Raw genomic sequence first — 19,854 nt, 5'->3', positions numbered from 1 at the left:
CACAGCCTCACAACTCTCTTTGTTTCTCATCCACTCTGTTCTAAATCTCTTACATTTAATTTTGTATCGACGGCCCCTCATTTTTGACCCCTCAACCACTGGGAACAGTCTGCGTCCATCTACCCTGTCCAATTCCTACATCATTTGAAACACTTCTATCATATTGTCCAATAATCTACATTGTTCTAAAGAACAAAGACCCAATTTTTCAAATCTTTGCATTTCCTCATACCAGGCAGTGTCCGAGTGAATCTGCATCCCGCCCTGGGCCGAGAACCTGCATCCCGCCCTGGGCCGAGAACCTGCATCCCGCCCTGGGCCGAGAATCTGCATCCCGCCCTGGGCCTGTACTCTCTGGAGTTTAGAAGAATGAGAAGTGATCTCATTGAAACATATCAGATTCTGAGGGGGATTGACAGGGTCGATGCTGAGAGGTTGTTTCCCCCTTGGCTGGAGAGTCTAGAACTGGGGGTCACAGTCTCAGGATAAGGGGTCGGCCATTTAAGACTGAGATGAGGAGGAATTTCTTCACTCAGAGGGTTGTGAATCTTTGGAATTCACTGCCCCAGAGGGCTGTGGATGCTGAGTCGTTGAGTATATTCAAGGCTGAGATCGATAGATTTTTGGACTCTAGGGGAATCGAGGGCAATCCGATCATCGGGATGCAAGCGATCGGGTGGGGGCTGATCCGGATATTGGGGTCGGGGGGGGCAGTCCGGACAGGGGGCGATCTAGGCGATGATGGGAGGGGAGTTCAAAGTGGTGATTGGTGGCTGGCAGATGCCCTCAGTGTGCATGATGTCAGAGTTGGAGTAGCACAGAGACCTCAAAGGCTTGTAGGGCTGGAAGAGAATCTCCAGGCCGGCCTCCCGTCTTCAACCCTCCATAAACTTGAGCTCATCCATAACTCTGCTGCCCCGTGTCCTAACTCGCACCAAGTCCCGTTCACCCATCACCCCCTGTGCTCACTGCCCCATGTCCTAGCTCGCACCAAGTCCCGTTCACCCATCACCCACTGTGCTCACTGCCCCGTGTCCTAACTCACACCCAGTCCCGTTCACCCATCACCCCCTGTGCTCACTGCCCCATGTCCTAACTCGCACCAAGTCCCGTTCACCCATCACCCACTGTGCTCACTGCCCCGTGTCCTAACTCACACCCAGTCCCGTTCACCCATCACCCCCTGTGCTCACTGCCCCATGTCCTAACTCACACCCAGTCCAGTTCACCCATCACCCCCTGTGCTCACTGCCCCATGTCCTAACTCGCACCAAGTCCCGTTCACCCATCACCCACTGTGCTCACTGCCCCGTGTCCTAACTCACACCCAGTCCCGTTCACCCATCACCCCCTGTGCTCACTGCCCCGTGTCCTAACTCACACCCAGTCCAGTTCACCCATCACCCCCTGTGCTCACTGCCCCGTGTCCTAACTCACACCAAGTCCCGTTTGCCCATCACCCCCTGTGCTCGCTGACCTACATTGGCTCCCGGTTAAAGCAACGCCTCGATTTTAAAATTCTCATCCTTGTTTTCAAATCCCTCCATGGCCTCGCCCCTCCCTATCTCTGTAATCTCCTTCAGCCCCACAACCCCCCGAGATATCTGCGCTCCTCTAATTCCGCCCTCTTGCGCATCCCTGATTATAATCGCTCCACCATTGGTGGCCGTGCCTTCAGCTGCCGAGGCCCTGAGCTCTGGAATTCCCTCCCTAAACCTCGCCGCCTCTCTTCCTCTCCCTCCTCCTTTAAGACGCTCCTTAAAACTCTTTGACCAAGCTTTTGGTCATCTACACTAATGTCTCCTTACGTGGCTCGGTGTCAAATTTTGTTTGATAATCACTCCCGTGAAGCACCTTGGGCCGTTTTACTACGTTAAAGGCGCTGTATAAATACAAGTTGTTGTTGTAAAGGTCAGACTGGAATGTGAACAATGTGATGATTAACCTCGATCAGTTTGTAACCGATGCGAAGACTTTCATTGTGAGCAAAGTTCTGCAAACTTTAGGGGCTTAATACAGAATTAATTCCTCGCTTCCACAGTGGATTCCTTTACCAACCCTCAATCCCAAACAGCTCCCCACTTTGGGAAATTTCACAAGATCCACATGTCACCTTGTTAGCATCACATCATTCCGTGCACCTTCATCAGCTTTCACGTACTGGTTGCCTCACCCACAATGCAACATCTCACATCCGCACACACAGCGGTATCCCAAGATCCCAAGCCACGCGAGACACAGCTTAAGGCCAGTGTTTATTGCCCATCCCTAATCACCCTTGAGAAGGTGTTGGTGAGCCGCCTTCTTGAATACAACTGAGTGTCTCGCTCAGCCATTTCAGAGGGCAGTTAAGAGTCAACCACATTGCTGTGGGTCTGGAGTCACATATAGGCCAGACCGGGTAAGGACAGTAGATTTCCTTCCCTAAAGGACATTGGTGAACCAGAGGGGTATTTACGACAATCCGATAGTTTCATGGTCACCATTACTGAGACGCGCTTTTAATCCAGATTTATTTAATTGTATTTAAATTCCCACAGCTGTCGGTGGCAGGATTTGATGTCTCCGGATTATTGGTCCAGGCCTTTGGATTACTAGTCCAGTAACATAACCACTGTGCTACCGTACTCTTCCTCCCCTTCCAGACCACCTTATCAAAAGATCCGAGGGGTCTGGAGGTCTTTGACTAGAATCTCCCCCTGCATTATCCCAAAGTTTCAAGCAGTGACCAGTGTGAAATACATTCTCATTGTTAATTATAGGCAAGGAACATCCAGCTCCAAGAGCAACTATTCTGAACGCGCTCTCCTGACTGTCTCTAGCGTGTGCATTGATTCTAGAATGATGCTCTTTGCTGGCTTGTTCCAAGGTGATTTATGTTTCTCATGTTTTAACTTTTTTTGCTTTTTAACACTACTCCTTTTCCAATGATTTTTTTTTCTAACTTTCCACCCTATCTTTCACTTTAGTCTTTTCCTTGTTTTTATCTAGTCCATTTGGTTAATTCCTCTACTCCGTATTCCTCTTGCTAAATTATTTTCTGCGTGACTATTATCCTCACCTATTTCTCCCTTCACTATTAACAGATCCTGGTTGGTTTTATTTTTTCACCATCCCCCATATTCACATGATGCACGAGTCTGTGCTGTAAAAATGAAAGAAAGAAAAACTCGCATTTATATACAGGAAACTTTGTGTTATCCGGAGGCTAAGTGTCCGGCAAGCTCGAGCCACCGGCAAAAATCAGGAGCCGTTTTGTTAGGTTTTTTTCTTCTCGTGGCTTTTTTTCAACAGTCGGGCTCTGGAAAGTCTCTCTGAAGCTGTTGCTAAGCTACAGAGACGCTTCCAAGGTACGGGCCGACTGTTTAGAAGCTGTTGCTAAGCAACAGTGTTTGTTGTCAGATACGGAGATGAAAAGCTCCGTATGCTTCAACATTAACACTGGTTTGTCCGGCAGTTTTGAGGGAACGGCGACAGCGCGGTCCCGTCGGTGCCGGATAGCACAAAGTTTCCTGTAGCACCTTTCACGACCACCGGACATCCCAAAGCGCTTTACAGCCAATGAAGTACTTTTGAAATGTAGTCGCTGTTGTAATGTAGGAAATGCAGCAGCCAATTTGCATGCAGCAAGATCCCACAAACAGCAATGTGATAACGACCAGATAATCTGTTTTAGTGATGTTGATTGATGGATAAATATTGGCCCAGGACACTGGGGAGAACTCGCCGGCTCTTCTTTGAAATCGTACCATGGGATCTTTTACATCCACCTGAGAGATCAGATGGGGCCTCGGTTTAATGTCTCATCTGAAAGATGGCACCGCAGACAGTACAGCGCTCCCTCAGCGCTGCACTGGAGTGTCAGCCTAGATTTATGTGCTCAAGTCTCTGGAGTGGGACTTGAACCCACAACATTCTGACTCCGAGGGGAGAGTGCTACCCGTGTGCAGCAAGTTGGGGCTGCATTTAACGGGGACGGTAGCATAGTGGTTATGTTACTGGACTAGTAATCCAGAAGCCCTGGACTAGTGTTCTGAGAGACAGGAATTCAAATCCCACCACAACAGCTGGTGAATTTAAATTCAGGTAATTAAATAAATCTGGAATAAAAAGCTAGTATCAGTAATGGTGATCATGAAACTATCGGATTGTCTTAAAAACCCATCTGGTTCACTAATGTCCTTTCGGGAAGGAAATCTGCTGCCCCTGGCCGGTATGTGACTCCAGACCCACAGCAATGTGGTTGGCTCTTAACTGCCCTCTGAAATGGCGGCTCACCACCACCTTCTCAGGGATGGGCAATAAATACTAGCCTTGCCAGCGATGCCCACACCCGTGAATGAATAATAAAAAAATTCCTTGTGTTTCACTTTTTAACCCCTGACCTTCTGCTGATAGTTCTGGCACTTCTTGTAGAAAGTGCTGTCTGGGCTTTTTTTTGTAAATAACAAGTTGTACAATTTCACACATGTTAATAGTTCTGAACAATGTGGTAGTGATGGGAATGCCCATTGGTGTGAAATGATCATTTGTAAGAGCGATGAAGAGTAAAATGTTTACGTGTTAGTTTGGCAACTGCTTGCAGTCATTGAAAGAAAGACTTGCATTTATATAGTGCCTTTCACACCTCCCCAAAGCACCTCATAGACCTTGAAGTATTTTTGAAGAGTAATTATTGTTGTAATGTACATAGCAAGATCCCGCACATAGCGATGAGGCAAATGGCCAGATAGTCCGCTTTAGTGAGGTGGATGAGGAATATGTTCTTCTTCCAATAGTTCCATGATAGCTTTTATGTCCATCTAAGTGGGCGGGCGGGTAAGTATTAAGTCTCACCTGAAAGACGGCAGCTTGGCTGGTGCGACACTCTCTCACTACTGCACTGAAGTCAGCCTCCATTATGGTGCTCAAATCACAAGACTGCTCCCGCTGAGGCAGCGCTGACACCTAATTCATTGATTTTCGATTCTGATTGAACTTCCTGAAAGACAAAAAAGTGTTGATTCATGTTCAGAGGTTTTTTTTTCATTTCCCTGTTAATGCTTATTTTGAAATTTCTCAGCTTTTTCCCTGAGTTTCCCTGTCCCTTGGTTTTATGGGGAGGTTCCAGGTTCTTCCGGGTTGTCCAGTTTGTGTTCCTATGTGTTTATCAGTTTCTCTATCTTATAAGGAAATTTCCTGTCTCTTGGTTTAATCAGGGTTTTCCTGTCTGCTGGTTTTATCTGAGTTTTCTTGTCTCTGCTTTATACCAGCAAACTGGTCTGACTGCCAGCTTCAGCCAGCAGGACACCATTTAACTTATCAATCAATCAATCAATCAATCTGTCTATCTGTGTGTCAGTGTGTCTGTGTGTCAGTGAGTGTGTCAGTGTGTCTGTGTGTCTGTGTGTCAGTGAGTGTGTCAGTGTGTCTGTGTGTCAGTGAGTGTGTCAGTGTGTCTGTGTGTCTGTGTGTCAGTGAGTGTGTCAGTGTGTCTGTGTGTCAGTGAGTGTGTCTGTGTGTCTGTGTGTCAGTGAGTGTGTCAGTGTGTCTGTGTGTCTGTGTGTCAGTGAGTGTGTCAGTGTGTCTGTGTGTCTGTGTGTCAGTGAGTGTGTCAGTGTGTCTGTGTGTCTGTGTGTCTGTGTGTCAGTGAGTGTGTCAGTGTGTCTGTGTGTCTGTGTGTCAGTGAGTGTGTCAGTGTGTCTGTGTGTCTGTGTGTCAGTGAGTGTGTCAGTGTGTCAGTGTGTCTGTGTGTCTGTGTGTCTGTGTGTCAGTGTGTCTGTGTGTCTGTGTGTCAGTGAGTGTGTCAGTGTGTCTGTGTGTCAGTGTCTCTGTCTCTGTCTCTCTGTCTGTCTCTCTGTCTGTCTGTCTGTCTATCTAGTTATGTGTTGGTATCAATATATGAATGTAGGGACCCTGTTGCTTTCTCATTGATCTGTGCTCCCCACACGGCCATTCTGGGAAACAGCGGCCAATATTCACACCGCTGGTCTCGTCCCACTGTCCCAGAGGGACGGAATGGTGGGACGTGTGCAACATAAAGAACCAACACCCCATCACTGACCCAATAGCAGAGGTCCCTGGCTTTGACCTCTCTCAGAGACAGAGGGCGGCACTCAACCCAATCCGCACGGGGCACGGACGGTGCGGCCACCGACTCCACCAGTGGAAGATGAGGGACGACCCGAAGCGTGGCTGTGGCCAGGAGTCCCAGACCATGGAACACATCACATCAACCTGCCCACTGAGATCTGTGGCGGGAGGCACCTCATTTCTCCACTCGGCATCTCAGGAGACCATCGACTGGAGAGTCAGACTAGACATCCCATTATAAGCTTCTCCCGTCACACGAAACAACAACAACCCACATGGTACTATGGAGCCTGGTTAAGAAGGAGCGTTAAGATCCAAGAATCCTATTCTACAACAAACAAAGAACAAGCAACAACAACTTGTATTTATATAGCACCTTTAACGTAGTAAAATGTCCCGCAGCGCTTCACAGGAGTATTATAAGACAAAAAATTTGACACCGAGCCACATAAGGAGAAATTAGGGCAGGTGACCAAAAGCTTGGTCAGAGAGGTCGGTTTTAAGGAGCGTCTTAAAGGAGGAGAGAGAGGCGGAGAGGTTTAGGGAGGGAATTCCAGAGCTTAGGGCCCAGGCAGCTGAAGGCACGGCCACCGATGGTTGAGCGATTATAATCGGGGATGCTCAAGAGGCCAGAATTAGAGGAGCGCAGATATTTCGGGAGGTTGTGGGGCTGGAGGAGATTACAGGGATAGGGAGGGGCGAGGCCATGGAGGGATTTGAAAACAAGGATGAGAATTTTGAAATCGAGGCGTTGCTGGACCGGGAGCCAATGTAGGTCAGTGAGCACAGGGGGTGATGGGTGAACGGGACTTGGTGTGAGTTAGGACACGGGTCAGCGAGCCCAGGGGGTGATGGGTGAACGGGACTGGGTGTGAGTTAGGACACGGGGCAGTGAGCACAGGGGGTGATGGGTGAACGGGACTGGGTGTGAGTTAGGACACGGGGCAGTGAGCACAGGGGGTGATGGGTGAACGGGACTTGGTGCGAGTTAGGACACGGGGCAGTGAGCACAGGGGGTGATGGGTGAACGGGACTGGGTGTGAGTTAGGGCACGGGGCAGTGAGCACAGTGGGTGATGGGTGAACGGGACTGGGTGTGAGTTAGGACACGGGGTAGTGAGCACAGGGGGTGATGGGTGAACGGGACTGGGTGTGAGTTAGGACACGGGTCAGCGAGCCCAGGGGGTGATGGGTGAACGGGACTGGGTGTGAGTTAGGACACGGGGCAGTGAGCACAGGGGGTGATGGGTGAACGGGACTTGGTGTGAGTTAGGACACGGGTCAGCGAGCCCAGGGGGTGATGGGTGAACGGGACTGGGTGTGAGTTAGGACACGGGGCAGTGAGCACAGGGGGTGATGGGTGAACGGGACTGGGTGTGAGTTAGGACACGGGGCAGTGAGCACAGGGGGTGATGGGTGAACGGGACTTGGTGCGAGTTAGGACACGGGCAGCCGAGTTTTGGATGACCTCAAGTTTATGTAGGGTAGAACGTGGGAGGCCGGCCAAACACAGAAGACAGTGACTGCAGTACCACAACAAAAACTGAAAAACTAAGAAAACAACAAGAATTATAAGTCTGACCATTTTAAAAGTTGTAATTAAAAGTTCAAGTAAGTTAAGCTCACTGTCAACACTTAAAAAAACTTTAAGTGAACTGAAGATTTTACCAATAAGCTGTTGTAGAGCAGTCTGAGTGTCACATATCTGTGGAAGTGTAGGACTGCAGTTACAATCAGCCCAGTGTAATAATGTGATTAGTGGAGATGAGGAGTAATTTGTATCATTGAGGCCCACTCAATTCCATTACAAAAAAAAGATTCATGAGCAATACTGCAGAAGATCAAATAGTTTAATGGAAGAAACAGGAATTCATTAACTCTGTGGGGGAAAAATTCAGTTGGTTAGCGCTTCCAGTTAGCGCCTGGCGGGAGCACTAATGGGGCGCTGATGCAGTAGCGCCGTGGCGAGGCGAATCCGGTGACGCACGCCAAATCTGGCCCTCCCGTAGCGCCGCCGCTAACAGATCCCGCCGGGGACTTCAGCGCCGGGCAGATCGTCACGTCACTGGGCACCCGATCCGCAAAATTCATTTTCGCCCACTGCCTTAGCGCCTCGCCCTGACAGCGACAGTGAGAGGAGGCGTCAAGCAGGCGGAAGCCAGCTCCAGGGACGCTACTTAAAGGGATTATGAGTAATGAGTTGCAGCTGTCAGGTTAGTGGAGTTTCACTGCTTCCGCGTCAGTTTGCGATTGAAATAGACTCTTGCACAGTCATTTAAAGGTTGTTTAGTCTCCGGAGTGTTGTGGCTACTAAAAGTTAGTTACATTTATTCTCACAACATATCAAAGTGCGACACTTGGTTACATTAATGGGGGCTGTACTAGCAGTTGGCCTCGCCCTCCAGGATCTACTGCGGAGGGAGCGAGACAGATTGGAACATGTGGCCAGAGGGAGGAGAAGCGCCATCAGGGCTCTCAATAGGAGGTCTTACCCTCCAAGGATATTCCAACAGCACTTCTCCTACCTCCAATTAAGCCAGGATGATTATTAGAAGGCTCCGCTTCAGCAAGGAGGTGGTCACAGAACCAGACCTCGAGCCACAGGTCAGGGCAACCACGGCTCTCTCAGTGGCAGTCAAGATCACCGTTGCCCTCAATCTCTTCACCAGTGGATCCTTCCAGTCTGCAACAGGAGACACAGCTAACATCTCGCAGTTCGCCGTCCATCGCTGCATCCGGGAGGTCACAAATGCTCGCTACAGTAGGAGGAGGGACTACATTTCTTTCCCCATCTCCAGAGAGAAGCAGGATGAGCGTGCATGTGGCTTTGCCAGGATAGCGGGCTGCCCCATGATGCAGGGCGCCATTGACTACACCGATGTGGCTTTGCGGGCACCACATAACAATCCTGAGATCTTCAGTAACCGCAAAGGCTACCACTCACTTAATGCCCAGTTGGTGTGCGACCACACACAGCGAATCCTCAATGTCAATGTCAACTATCCTGGCAGCAGCCAAGTGCTTTCATCCTGCACCAGCACCCTTCCAGCCATCACATCAAGCTCGAGGCTGGCTGCTCGGAGACAAGGGCTCTCTACCTGGCTCAGGACTCCCCTCCGCAACCCCAACACTCCTTCCCAGCACTCATATAATGAGAGCCATGCCGCCACCAGGAACATCATTGAGCAGACCATCGGGGTACTCAGGCAATGGTTCTGCTGCCTTGACCGCTCGGGGGGAGCCCTCCAGTACTCGGTGGAGTGGGTGTCCCATTTCGTGGTGGTCTGCTGCATGCTCCACAACTTGGCCACCATGAGAGCCCAGCCATTGCCAACAGGCATAGTGGCACCACCTCAGGAGGAGGAAGAGGGAGAGGAGGAGGAGGAACAGTAGCGAGGGGAGGCAGCCACTCAATCGGCCTTCCGGAAGGTCGGCCCGTGACCGCCTCATCAGACAGCGGTTCCAATAAATTAAACCCCAGATCCCCGTTGCTCACCACATCCCCATCATTCCATCCCTGTCGCAGACCACATCACAGCGCAAAGCTGAAATGAGAGACACCACAAAATATTCCAAACTGAATTAGTAAATTAATCAATAATCAGTGAACGCATATTTTCAGCAACATTATTACCTATTCACCATTGTGCAATCCCTTAATGCCTCTCGTTACTGTGCCTTTGCCTTCTCTAGTGTTCCTACGAAGTGTTGGCCCAGTGGCTGCAGCACGGCGGGTGGAAGGCTGCTGAGTGTCCGTGCGGGAGACTTCAGATGGTCTTGCAGGATGCCCTCGACCAGCTCTGGGCCTGGAAGGCCCGGCTGTAGACTGCACCACCTCAGCATGGGCGGCAGCAGTCTGGGCTGGCTGGATGACAGACAGTGACAAGGACAATGGCGGAGTGGCAGTGGTGGGAGCAGGAATGCTGTCATCCTGAGAGAGGACATCAGGTTCCTGCTCCACTGACCCACAGCCACTCCCCTGGGGCAGCACCTCAGCATCCCTACCAATCTGTTGCAGCACAGATTGCTGGGCTGCTGCGACACCGTGAAAGCCCCAGTCGATGGTGGAAGACTCTCCACAATGGCAGCAGTCACAGTTTATGTGGCATCAAGCTGAGACTGCATGAGGGCAGTCTGAGATTGGATGTCACCATGCATGGACTGCATTACAGCACTAAGACGTTGTGTTGCTTCTACCTGTGCTGCAATGGAAGCTGCTAGATCGCCCATCACACGCGGCATCAGGTCTGGGTCACCACGGTCTCTCTGGGAGTCCACCATCCTTTGCAGACTGGAAATGAAGGGCTCCATAGTGTACGCAGAGTTCTGTGCAATATAGGAGGCAGACTCCTCCACGCTCCTTATCATTGCCGAGAAGCTCTCGGGCACCCTTGCCATTGCACCTATCATCTCCATGTGCATGCCCATCACCCTTCTTCTAAATGCCTCTCCATCGAGGTCCTCATCTGAGTCCTGTGCAGCAGAACTCGCCCTCCAGGGTGCTGGCTCCCGAGCTATCCTTTCCCCCTGGCCTTGCTGCAGCTCGCTCATCCCCGGTGCATCACCCTGTGCAGGTTAGGTTGATTGGCTATGATAAATTGACCCTTAGTGTTAGGGGGATTAAATACGTGGGGTTACGGGGATAGGGTGGGATGTGTGTCGGTGCAGGCTCGATGGGCTGAAATGGCCTCTATCTGCACTGTGGGGTTTCTGTGATGTCTGTGATCCCACTACTATACTAGCCTCTAAAGAATGCGTAATGCCAGTATCTGAGCTGGTGCCTGCGGGTAAGACATGCAGTGACGCGGTGTGTTCTTCCTCCTTCTCTTCTCCCACCTCGCTCTCTACGGTGCCCCTCAGGGACAGGCTGCTCAGTTTCTTGCTCATTATCTGAAAGCATGAAGGCACAAGATTCGGGTTAAGGTGAGGGGAGGAGAGGCAGGAAGGGAGAAATACATGCATACAGCATGACTGGCTGGAAAGTGCAAAATGCTTGTGGTGTGAGGGGCAAGTGGGATGTGAGAAGAAGGAGTAGGGATGAACATGCCATTGCTGTCCCCAAGGGGGTCAATGTCGGAGTTGGCCACGGCGCCCACCACTTGGCGCCCAATAATCTGCAGCACTCGATTCTCCAGCTCAGACAGTGGTTGGGTGTCGGCTTGTCCCCCGCCTGTGCACTCCTGCTCCCTCCTGTTGCGAGCCACCTTGGCCTGCAAGAAAAAGGGAAGTGTGTGAGTGAGTGCGGAGCAATGTGTTTGGGAGATGAGCCTGCCATAGTTGAATAGCTGTCATTGTGTGCAAGGTGTGAGATGTGGGTGTGAGTGTTGGTAGGTGGAGGTTGTTGGTGGGTGAGTGCTGGGGGTGTGGTGCTTTGGCCAGTGTGTGTATTGACTCACCCTGACCACCCAAGTGAGGTTGTTAAATTTCTTCCTGCACTGTGTGTGGGTCCTGGGGACCACAGTGCTGCCTGAGACCTGCTGGGCAACCTCCCTCCACATGGAGTGGAAGACTTGTGGCGAGAGCCTCCTGCCCCTTGTCGGGTAGAGCACTGCCCTCCGTCTCTCCACTGCGAACAAAAACGCCTCCAATGCTTGGTCACAGAATCTGCGGGCTCTCCCTGGGGCGTGGATCTACCATCATTAGGGCTACTTGAGTCATCCAGCTCCTTCTCCTTGACCTGCTGCTGCTGGCTGAGACGGCTGCACAGCCAGCAATGCTGAGAATGAGGTTCTGCAGCATCAATGAACCTCCCCTTTAAAAACTGGAACAAGCCTGTGGCAATGATGACTTGTGATTAGACTGCACCTGATATTGGTCAGTGCTTTGAGTTTAACGCCACTGAGCTAGGCCGTTAGCGCTTGATGTAGTGCTCCAATCCTTCCTTTGTGCAATGAGACTGAATTTTGTGTGCAGTCTGAAGCATTAGTGCCTGGCAATAATTCTCAAACTTTTCAAAAGTTACCGCCCATTCCTGGGCTATAATGAATTTCACCTCCCGTGACTCTTATTCTGCAACTTCTTTCACCAAGTAATCACAAGCACAGACTGCGGAAAAACCTTGGGATGTTTTGCTGTGTTAAAGGCAGAATATAAATGCAACTGGTTGTGATTATTGACCATCACTTTAGCGATCATTTTATCGAAATATGTCAAACTGGGCATGAGGTTAATCTTATTATAAAACACAGGCATTTGGAATTCATAGCCTGTAACAGCAGTGTACTTGTATTCATTTAGACAAAAATTCCCCTGAATTTTTCCATTAGTATCTGTTGTCACATAATTTCTAGTTCGTAAAACAAATGTGCCCAAATTCTGTGATAGAAAGAAAGACAGACTTGCATTTCTATAGCGCCTTTCACGGTGCCTTATAGCAGCGCTCCCTCAGCACTGAACCTCCAACAGTGCAGCGCTCCCTCAGAACTGCCTCTCTGATAGTGCAGTGCTCCCTCAGAACTGCCTCTCTGACAGTGCAGCGCTCCCTCAGTACTGCCCCTCCGACACTCGAGTTTACAGGGTCAGTGGGAGGACACCTTATTAGCACGGGACCGGCGTGCACCAGCATCACTTCCGGTACATCTCTGGTGCACCTTGACCAGGCGGGCTCGAAACTTTGGTTCCTGCCCACCTTTGGAGAGAGGGGATGGGCTCACCAAAGAAGCCCCTACCTCGGCCACGGTCTCCACAGCCTTTCGGAAGGAGCCTGTGATAAATCCATGTAGTGGAACAAGAACTCGAAGAGGCGATCTCTTGGAACTAGTACGAGTATTTTATTAAACAAACAGAGTAACAAACATCATGCCTGCATCCTGGCATTCCACCTTTGCTGACCTTGACAGGAAGCAAACCTCTGACCTTAGCAGCAGCATTGGCTACAGCACCACCTGGTGGATAACCTTAATCATAACATCCCAGATTACTATATCCCTCCCCCCTTAAGATTTCAGTATGAATTTCTTAACAGACAGCCATTCCTGAGGGTCACATAAGGAGTCTCCATTCATCATGTTCTATACTTGATGAATCTAACAGTTCAGTATCAATCTCTCTGGTGGCTTGCGAGTCCTTTGTGAACGTCTAACAGTAAAGTCCCTGCTTGTTTGTCTCTGGGTGCTCTGGTTTCCTCCCACAGTCCAAAGATGTGCGGGTTAGGTTGATTGGCCATGATAAAAATTGGCCCTTAGTGTTAGGGGGGATTAAATACGTGGGGTTACGGGGATAGGGCTTGTGTGGGATGGCTGTCAGTGTAGGGACCGGCTGCTAGGGTTTGGATGATCAGCCATGATCTCGTTGAATGGCGGAGCAGGCTCGAAGGGCTGAATGGCCTACTCCTGCTCCTATCTTCTATGTTTCTATGTTTCTATGCTCCTGAGCAGTGCTCAGAGTATCTGACTCTGCAACGATGGTTTCCTCTTGACGAATAGGTTCCTGTGGAATTGTCTCTGTCCCTGGTGGTGGCACCACAGATGCACTTGGATAACTGGGGGCAACCCTGTCTTCAGTCATTGCATCTGGAACCTTCATTTCAATTTCCCCTTGTCTGGGAAGTATCTGATCTACATGTCTGCGTACTACCCTACCATCTCCCAACATGACCTTGTATGATACTGGACCTGTCATTGAGCCTATGAAGCCAGGAATCCACTTTGGTCCATAACTGAAATTCCTGGTAAGGACCGCATCTCCTTCTCCAATACTTCGGCTCTTTGTTCTTTTGTCATGGTTCTCTTTTTGTTTGTTTTGTCTGTTTTCCATATTCCGTTTTAGGTCTGGGTGGACAAGGTCAAGAGTGGAGCGTAGTCTACGACTTAATAACATCTCAGCAGGCGAGAGTCCAGTGGTGGATTGAGGTGTTATTCTGTAGCTGAACAGAACCCGTGACACTTTGGCTGCTAAACTCCCTTCTGCACTTTTTTTCATCATCTCCTTAAATGTTTGTACGGCTCTCTCCGCAAGTCCATTCGAGGACGGATGATATGGAGCCGAGGTCACCTGCACTATGCCATTTTTTCTCAAGAACTCTTTTGTCTCTGTACTCACAAAACAAGTGGCATTGTCACTCACCACGATCTCCGGTAGCCCTTGATTACTGAAGCTCCGACGCAGGCAGTTTATAGTAGTAGTGGCGGAAGCAGAATTTACAGGATAAGCATCCATCCATTTGGAATGTGCATCAATGATTATGAGGAACATCTTCCCCATGAATGGACCCGCATAATCTAAGTGCAATCTTCTCCATGGTTTATCCGGCCACTCCCAGGGGTGGAGAGGAGCCGCTGCTGGTGCCTTCCGGTGTTCCTGACAAGTGCTGCATGTCTTGACTAGATTTTCTATCTCCTCATCTAGCTTTGGCCACCACAAGTAACTCCTAGCCAAGGCTTTCATACGCGAGACCCCAGGATGACACTGATGTAGTTGCTCTAGGATAGACTATCGTGCTGGCTGTGGAATAATCACTCGTGCTCCCCACAACACGCAACCATCCTGCACACTCAGCTCTGTTTTCCTGACACTGTAGGGTGTGAAGTCAGCCCCTTCCGGATGCTGTGGCCATCCCCTCACCACATATTCTCAAACTCTAGACAGTACTGGATCTTTACCTGTCCATGTTCTTACTTGCTCTGCAGTCACAAGTGCCATGTCAGTGTCCTCCAACATCAAAACTCTGCCCTCTGGAGCTGCACGGATAGGTGTGCCTGGCAGTTGAAGACAGCTCAAGGCATCTGCATTCCCATGGTACTTGCCCGCCTTGTAGACGATGACATACTCATATGCCCTCAACGTCACTGCCCACCTCTGGATCCGGGGTGACACCATCTGTGGAACTGCTTTCATTTCATTGAAAAGAGAGAGAAGAGGTTTATGATCGGTGCATATGGTGAACTTCCTGCCATATATGTACTTGTGGAACCTCTGTAACCCAAACATTACTGCTAACCCCTCTTTGTCTAACTGGGAATAGTTTTTTTCCGCTGGTGTTAGAGTTCAGGACATAAACCCTATTGGTCTTTCCGTTCCATCTTCCATGCAGTGTGAAAGAACTGCCCCCACCCCGTAAGGTGAAGGGTCAGAAGAGAGAATGATGTCTTTCTCTGCATTGTAGTGAACCAGCACATCCGACGACAGCATCAGTTTCTTGGACTGTTCAAATGAAACCCCCTGCTCCTCTCCCCACTGCCACTGTGTCTCCTTGCGCAGTAGTTTGTGAAGAGGTGCTAACACAGTTGACAAGTTTGGTAAAAACCTGTTATAATAGTTCAGCAGTCCCAGGTAAGCTTTTAACTCAGCCACATTTGTAGGAGCAGGGGTGTCCTGCAGTGCTTGTACCTTCTCCTTGAGTGGATGGAGCCCGGTGGCGTCCACTCTGTGTCCCAGGAACACTGCCTCATTCCCCAGGAAAGTGCACTTACTCCTCTTGAGCTGGAACCCTGCCCTCTCCAATCTCTGTAGTACCTCTCTCAGAGTGCTCAGATGCTCCTGGTCGGTTCTTCCCGTCACCAGAATGTCATCCAGATAGATGGAAACATGTGGATTCCCTTGCAGCACACCTTCGATTGTCCTCTGGAAGATAGCTGGACTAGATGAGACACCAAACGGTAAGCAGTTATATGTAAACAAGCCCTTGTGTGCATTTATGGTGACATACTTCTTTGATTCCTCATCCAGTGTAATCTGCAAGTAGGCATGACTCATATCCAACTTTGTGAATTTCTTTCCCCCAGCCAGGTTTGCAAAGAGATCCTCTGTTTTGGGAATCGGATACTGCTCTAGTTTGGACACCCGATTGACTGTCAATTTATAATCTCCACAGAGTCTTACCGAATTGTCCGGTTTCAAAACAGGTACTATGGGAGCTGCCCATTCCGAACATTTCACTGGCTCCAGTATGTTCTCTCTCAATAGACGATCAAGCTCAGCCTCTACCTTTGGCTTCATGGCATAAGGCACAGGTCGTTGTTTAAAAAACCTTGGCGGTGCCTCCTTGTCTACATAAATCTTAGCTGGGGGGCCATTAAATGTGCCAAGTTCCTCCTTGAACACATTCTCATGTTCACTCAACACTTCTTGCAAAGTCAACTGTTTGCCCGCATCTATTTGATTTACTGCTCCCCAGTCTAATTTAAGTTCTTGTATCCAGCCCCGACCTAACAGGTTTGGTCCGGTACCCGATACTATAACTACAGGTAGCTGTTCCACTGTGTCCCTGTGTTGCACAGTTACATTAGCTGTACCTAATGTCGCTACTCGTTCACCTGTATATGTTTTAAGATGCAGGGAGCAAGGCTTTAACTCTGGAACTTTTGCACGGTTCCACAATTTTGAGTACTCTGCCTTGTTCATTATGGTCATGCCGCACCCTGTATCCACTTCAAAGTTCACCTTAGAGTCATTTACTGTCAGTTGCAATGTGATAGGAGCCACCTTTGGAATGTTCTCTAACATGCTATACATTATGAACATGTCCTCTTCTTCCTCAGCTTCCCCGCTGATGTGGTGTGCTCCATGTTTTTTCACTTCTCTCCCTTGGTTTTGCTGTCCTCCCCCTTTTGGTTTGGATTCCTCCACAGGTGATTTCGCCCTGCAAGCTCGTTTTATGTGTCCTTGTTTCCCACACTTGTAGCACTTTTCCTCCAGAAACCGGCATTCACTCGCCAGGTGATCACCCTTGCATCTATAACATGCCTTCACATGCTCATGTTGTGGTTTCTGACGCATGTTCAACTTGTGCACAACAACCTGACCTGCAACTTGCATAGCATTAGCCGTGTCTGAACCCTGTATTTCTTTTACATCTCGGTTCGCTGTCTCTATGGCTTGAGCAAGTTCCAATGCTTTTTCATAAGTAAGCCCAGTCTCGGATAATAATCTACACTGCATTCGGTCATCCATAATTCCGCAAACTAGCCTATCTCGCAGCATTTCCTTCAGGTTGTTCCCATAATTGCAATCTTGTGCTAATTTACGCAACACCGCTACATAGTCCATTACGCTCTCTTCCTCTTTCCTGTTCCTTGAATTAAACTTGAACCGCTGTACAATCTCACTAGGCTTGGGGTTGAAATGTTCTTTTAGCAAAGCCACTAATTCAACAAATGATTTGTCTCCAGGCTTTTCAGGACTGAGCAGATTCCTCATCAAACTGTAGGTCTGGCTTCCCACTGAACTAAGCAGAATTGCTTTCCTTTTTCCGGCATCATTTATTTCATTTGCTTCGAAAAAATAACCCAACACTTCACAGTATTCCTCCCAGGTTTGTGCTTGACTATCAAAAGCAGAAACCGTTCCTACCGTGGCAGCCATGCTCTCTTCCAGCTGGTAGCTAACTTCAGCTCGTGATTTTGTTGTTTAAAAGTCCTGGCAGACTTCTCTTCTTTATCCAGGGTCCTTTTTACCTCGTCGCCAAATGTGATAAATCCATGTAGTGGAACAAGAACTCGAAGAGGCGATCTCTTGGAACTAGTATGAGTATTTTATTAAACAAACAGAGTAACAAACATCATGCCTGCATCCTGGCATTCCACCTTTGCTGACCTTGACAGGAAGCAAACCTCTGACCTTAACAGGAAGCAAACCTCTGACCTTAGCAGCAGCATTGGCTACAGCACCACCTGGTAGATAACCTTAATCATAACATCCCAGATTACTATAGAGCCGATCCCTAAAAAAATAGAAAACAATGACTTCCTGTTCCTCTGAGGAAGGATATACTTGCCTTGGAGGTGGTGCAACGAAGGTTCACTAGATTGATTCCTGGGATGCGAGGGCTGTCCTATGAGGAGAGATTGAGTAGAATGGGCCGATACTCTCTGGAGTTTAGAAGAATGAGAGGTGATCTCATTGAAACATATAAAATTCTGAAGGGGGATTGACAGGGTCGATGCTGAGAGGTTGTTTCCCCCTGGCTGGAGAGTCTAGAACCAGGGGTCACAGTCTCAGGATAAGGGGTCGGCCATTTAAGACTGAGATGAGGAGGAATTTCTTCACTCAGAGGGTGGTGAATCTTTGGAATTCTCTGCCCCAGAGGGCTGTGGATGCTGAGTCGTTGAGTATATTCAAGGCTGAGATCGATAGATTTTTGGACTCTAGGGGAATCGAGGGATATGGGGATCGGGCGGGAAAGTGGAGTTGAGGTCGATGATCAGCCATGATCTTATTGAATGGCGGAGCAGGCTCGAGGGGCCGAATGGCCGACTCCCGCTCCTAATTCTTATGTTCTTATGAATTGATACTGTTATTCATTAGCCTTTCCCGATCGGTTTTCTTAACTCAACATCTGAACATTCTGTCTGTGCAGACGGCAATATTCTTGATGGCAGCCAAGAGAATGAAGAGAATATTTGTGGCAGTGACTCCACATCCTACAGGCAAACTGAAGGTGAGGTTGAAATTGTATAGAACCAGACTGTAGTGTCTTTAGGCCTGTGCTTTATCCACTTGTAAGGATTACAGTGACGTTCTTCACATGATTAGACAGACGGAGGTGGATTCTGAGGCCTCCCGCCCAGGTGAAGCAGGGCAGTAGTGCCCCGAAGGTGTTATGGAATGCCTCACCGTTCCGTTCCCGCTGTCACTGCAGCCGCGGCAATTCCCTGCCCGCACCCCCCAGACCTGCCGCTGGGTAACCAGGGCAACCCCTCGATTGGACGGGAGGTCCGTTTATAATAATGCAAATCAGGATCCTACAACATTCCGAGGACCCCCGTTGATATTTTAGGAGTAGCAGTGCCCCCCGGGCCTCACTAAAACACTGCGGGCCACGGGCAGCCCGTGCTCGCTCCCCGCGGCCGCACTTTCCCTCCAGGACTGACCTGCTGCTTCCGCCAGCAACTCAGCCAGATAACAGCCCTGTTTCTTACATGTCTTGTTCCAGCCATTACAACAGTGCAAATCTCACCGATATAAACTGAGTGTTGATGGTTGCTAGACTTCCTGATTTCCAGCATTTCTTCCTTTACAAAAATACAGTGACGCAGCAGGGTTGCAGACATACCCGATGATTGGGTTACATAAGCGGAATGTTCTAGCCAAGTTCCTAATAAATGGCTGCAAGAGTTCAGCAGAATCACCTGTAAAATACAGGCACCAATATCAGGGAAACCAAAGAGGACATGATTTGGTGGCCTAGTAATTCGGGTGTGGCCAGTTTTGGGCGCGGGGGCTGCGCGGGGGGAGTTTGCACGGGGGCGGGGGTTGCGTGGGGTGGGGGGTGCCGGGGGGGGTTGGTGGCGTAGGGTACATTCCCTGCTCCTGAATGGCAAGGCCTGATATTGGGCCACCGGCCTTATTATAATGTACCTGGCGAGGTGCAACAGCCCGCTGGCGAAGAGTCAGATCGGGGGGCCAGGGAACCTGGGGCCGTGGATCGGGAGTCCGGGTGTCGGAGGGACAGGGATCATGAGGCTGGGGTTCGGGGGTTCAGGATTGGGGGGCTGGGGGGCGAAGATTGAGGGTTCAGGGCCAGAAGCGGAGGAGATTGGGAGTTGGGGTCTGGACTGGGAGTGGGGGGCATCAGAGTTTCAGCGGTTCATTTAATTTGGGGTTTGGGACAAGAACATTGGCTCTCCTGACTCGATATTCAGGTAAGTTGCTTACTATCTTGGTTGGGCCTAGCAGGCGATCCCTGGGCCTGGATTCCATGAGATCGGCTGGCGTGGCGCCAACGTCCTGAAGGCAAGCTAATCTCGGAGAGCAGGCCTCAAACAGGCCTTCGGCCCCTCACTTGCAGATGACTTAAATGAAAATGAAAATGGTGAGAGATGTACAATGGGCGGATGATCCGAAG

General features: G+C 49.7%; 1 protein-coding gene across 3 annotated transcripts in view; it reads left to right on the top strand.

Annotated features, from left to right (window-relative positions):
* Nucleotides 1-19,854, top strand: part of LOC147117917 (rab effector MyRIP-like) — a 604,936-nt gene that overhangs the window by 476,186 nt on the left and 108,896 nt on the right. For 2 of the 3 annotated variants that reach the window (XM_085989324.1, XM_085989322.1), the window contains exon 5: nt 18,367-18,447. The exons of the other annotated variant lie outside the window; for it this stretch is intronic. In XM_085989324.1, coding sequence (XP_085845450.1) covers nt 18,367-18,447 — 81 coding nt within the window. The remainder of the gene's footprint in view (nt 1-18,366; nt 18,448-19,854) is intronic. 3 annotated transcript variants of the gene reach the window in all.

This window comes from Somniosus microcephalus, chromosome 5 (genome assembly GCF_052327205.1).
Source record: "Somniosus microcephalus isolate GS21.2 chromosome 5, FLI_Smic_1.0, whole genome shotgun sequence".
NCBI classification, from domain to species: domain Eukaryota; kingdom Metazoa; phylum Chordata; class Chondrichthyes; order Squaliformes; family Somniosidae; genus Somniosus; species Somniosus microcephalus.
Note: the sequence above shows the minus strand (reverse complement) of the source record. Positions and strands in the feature narration are given on the sequence as shown.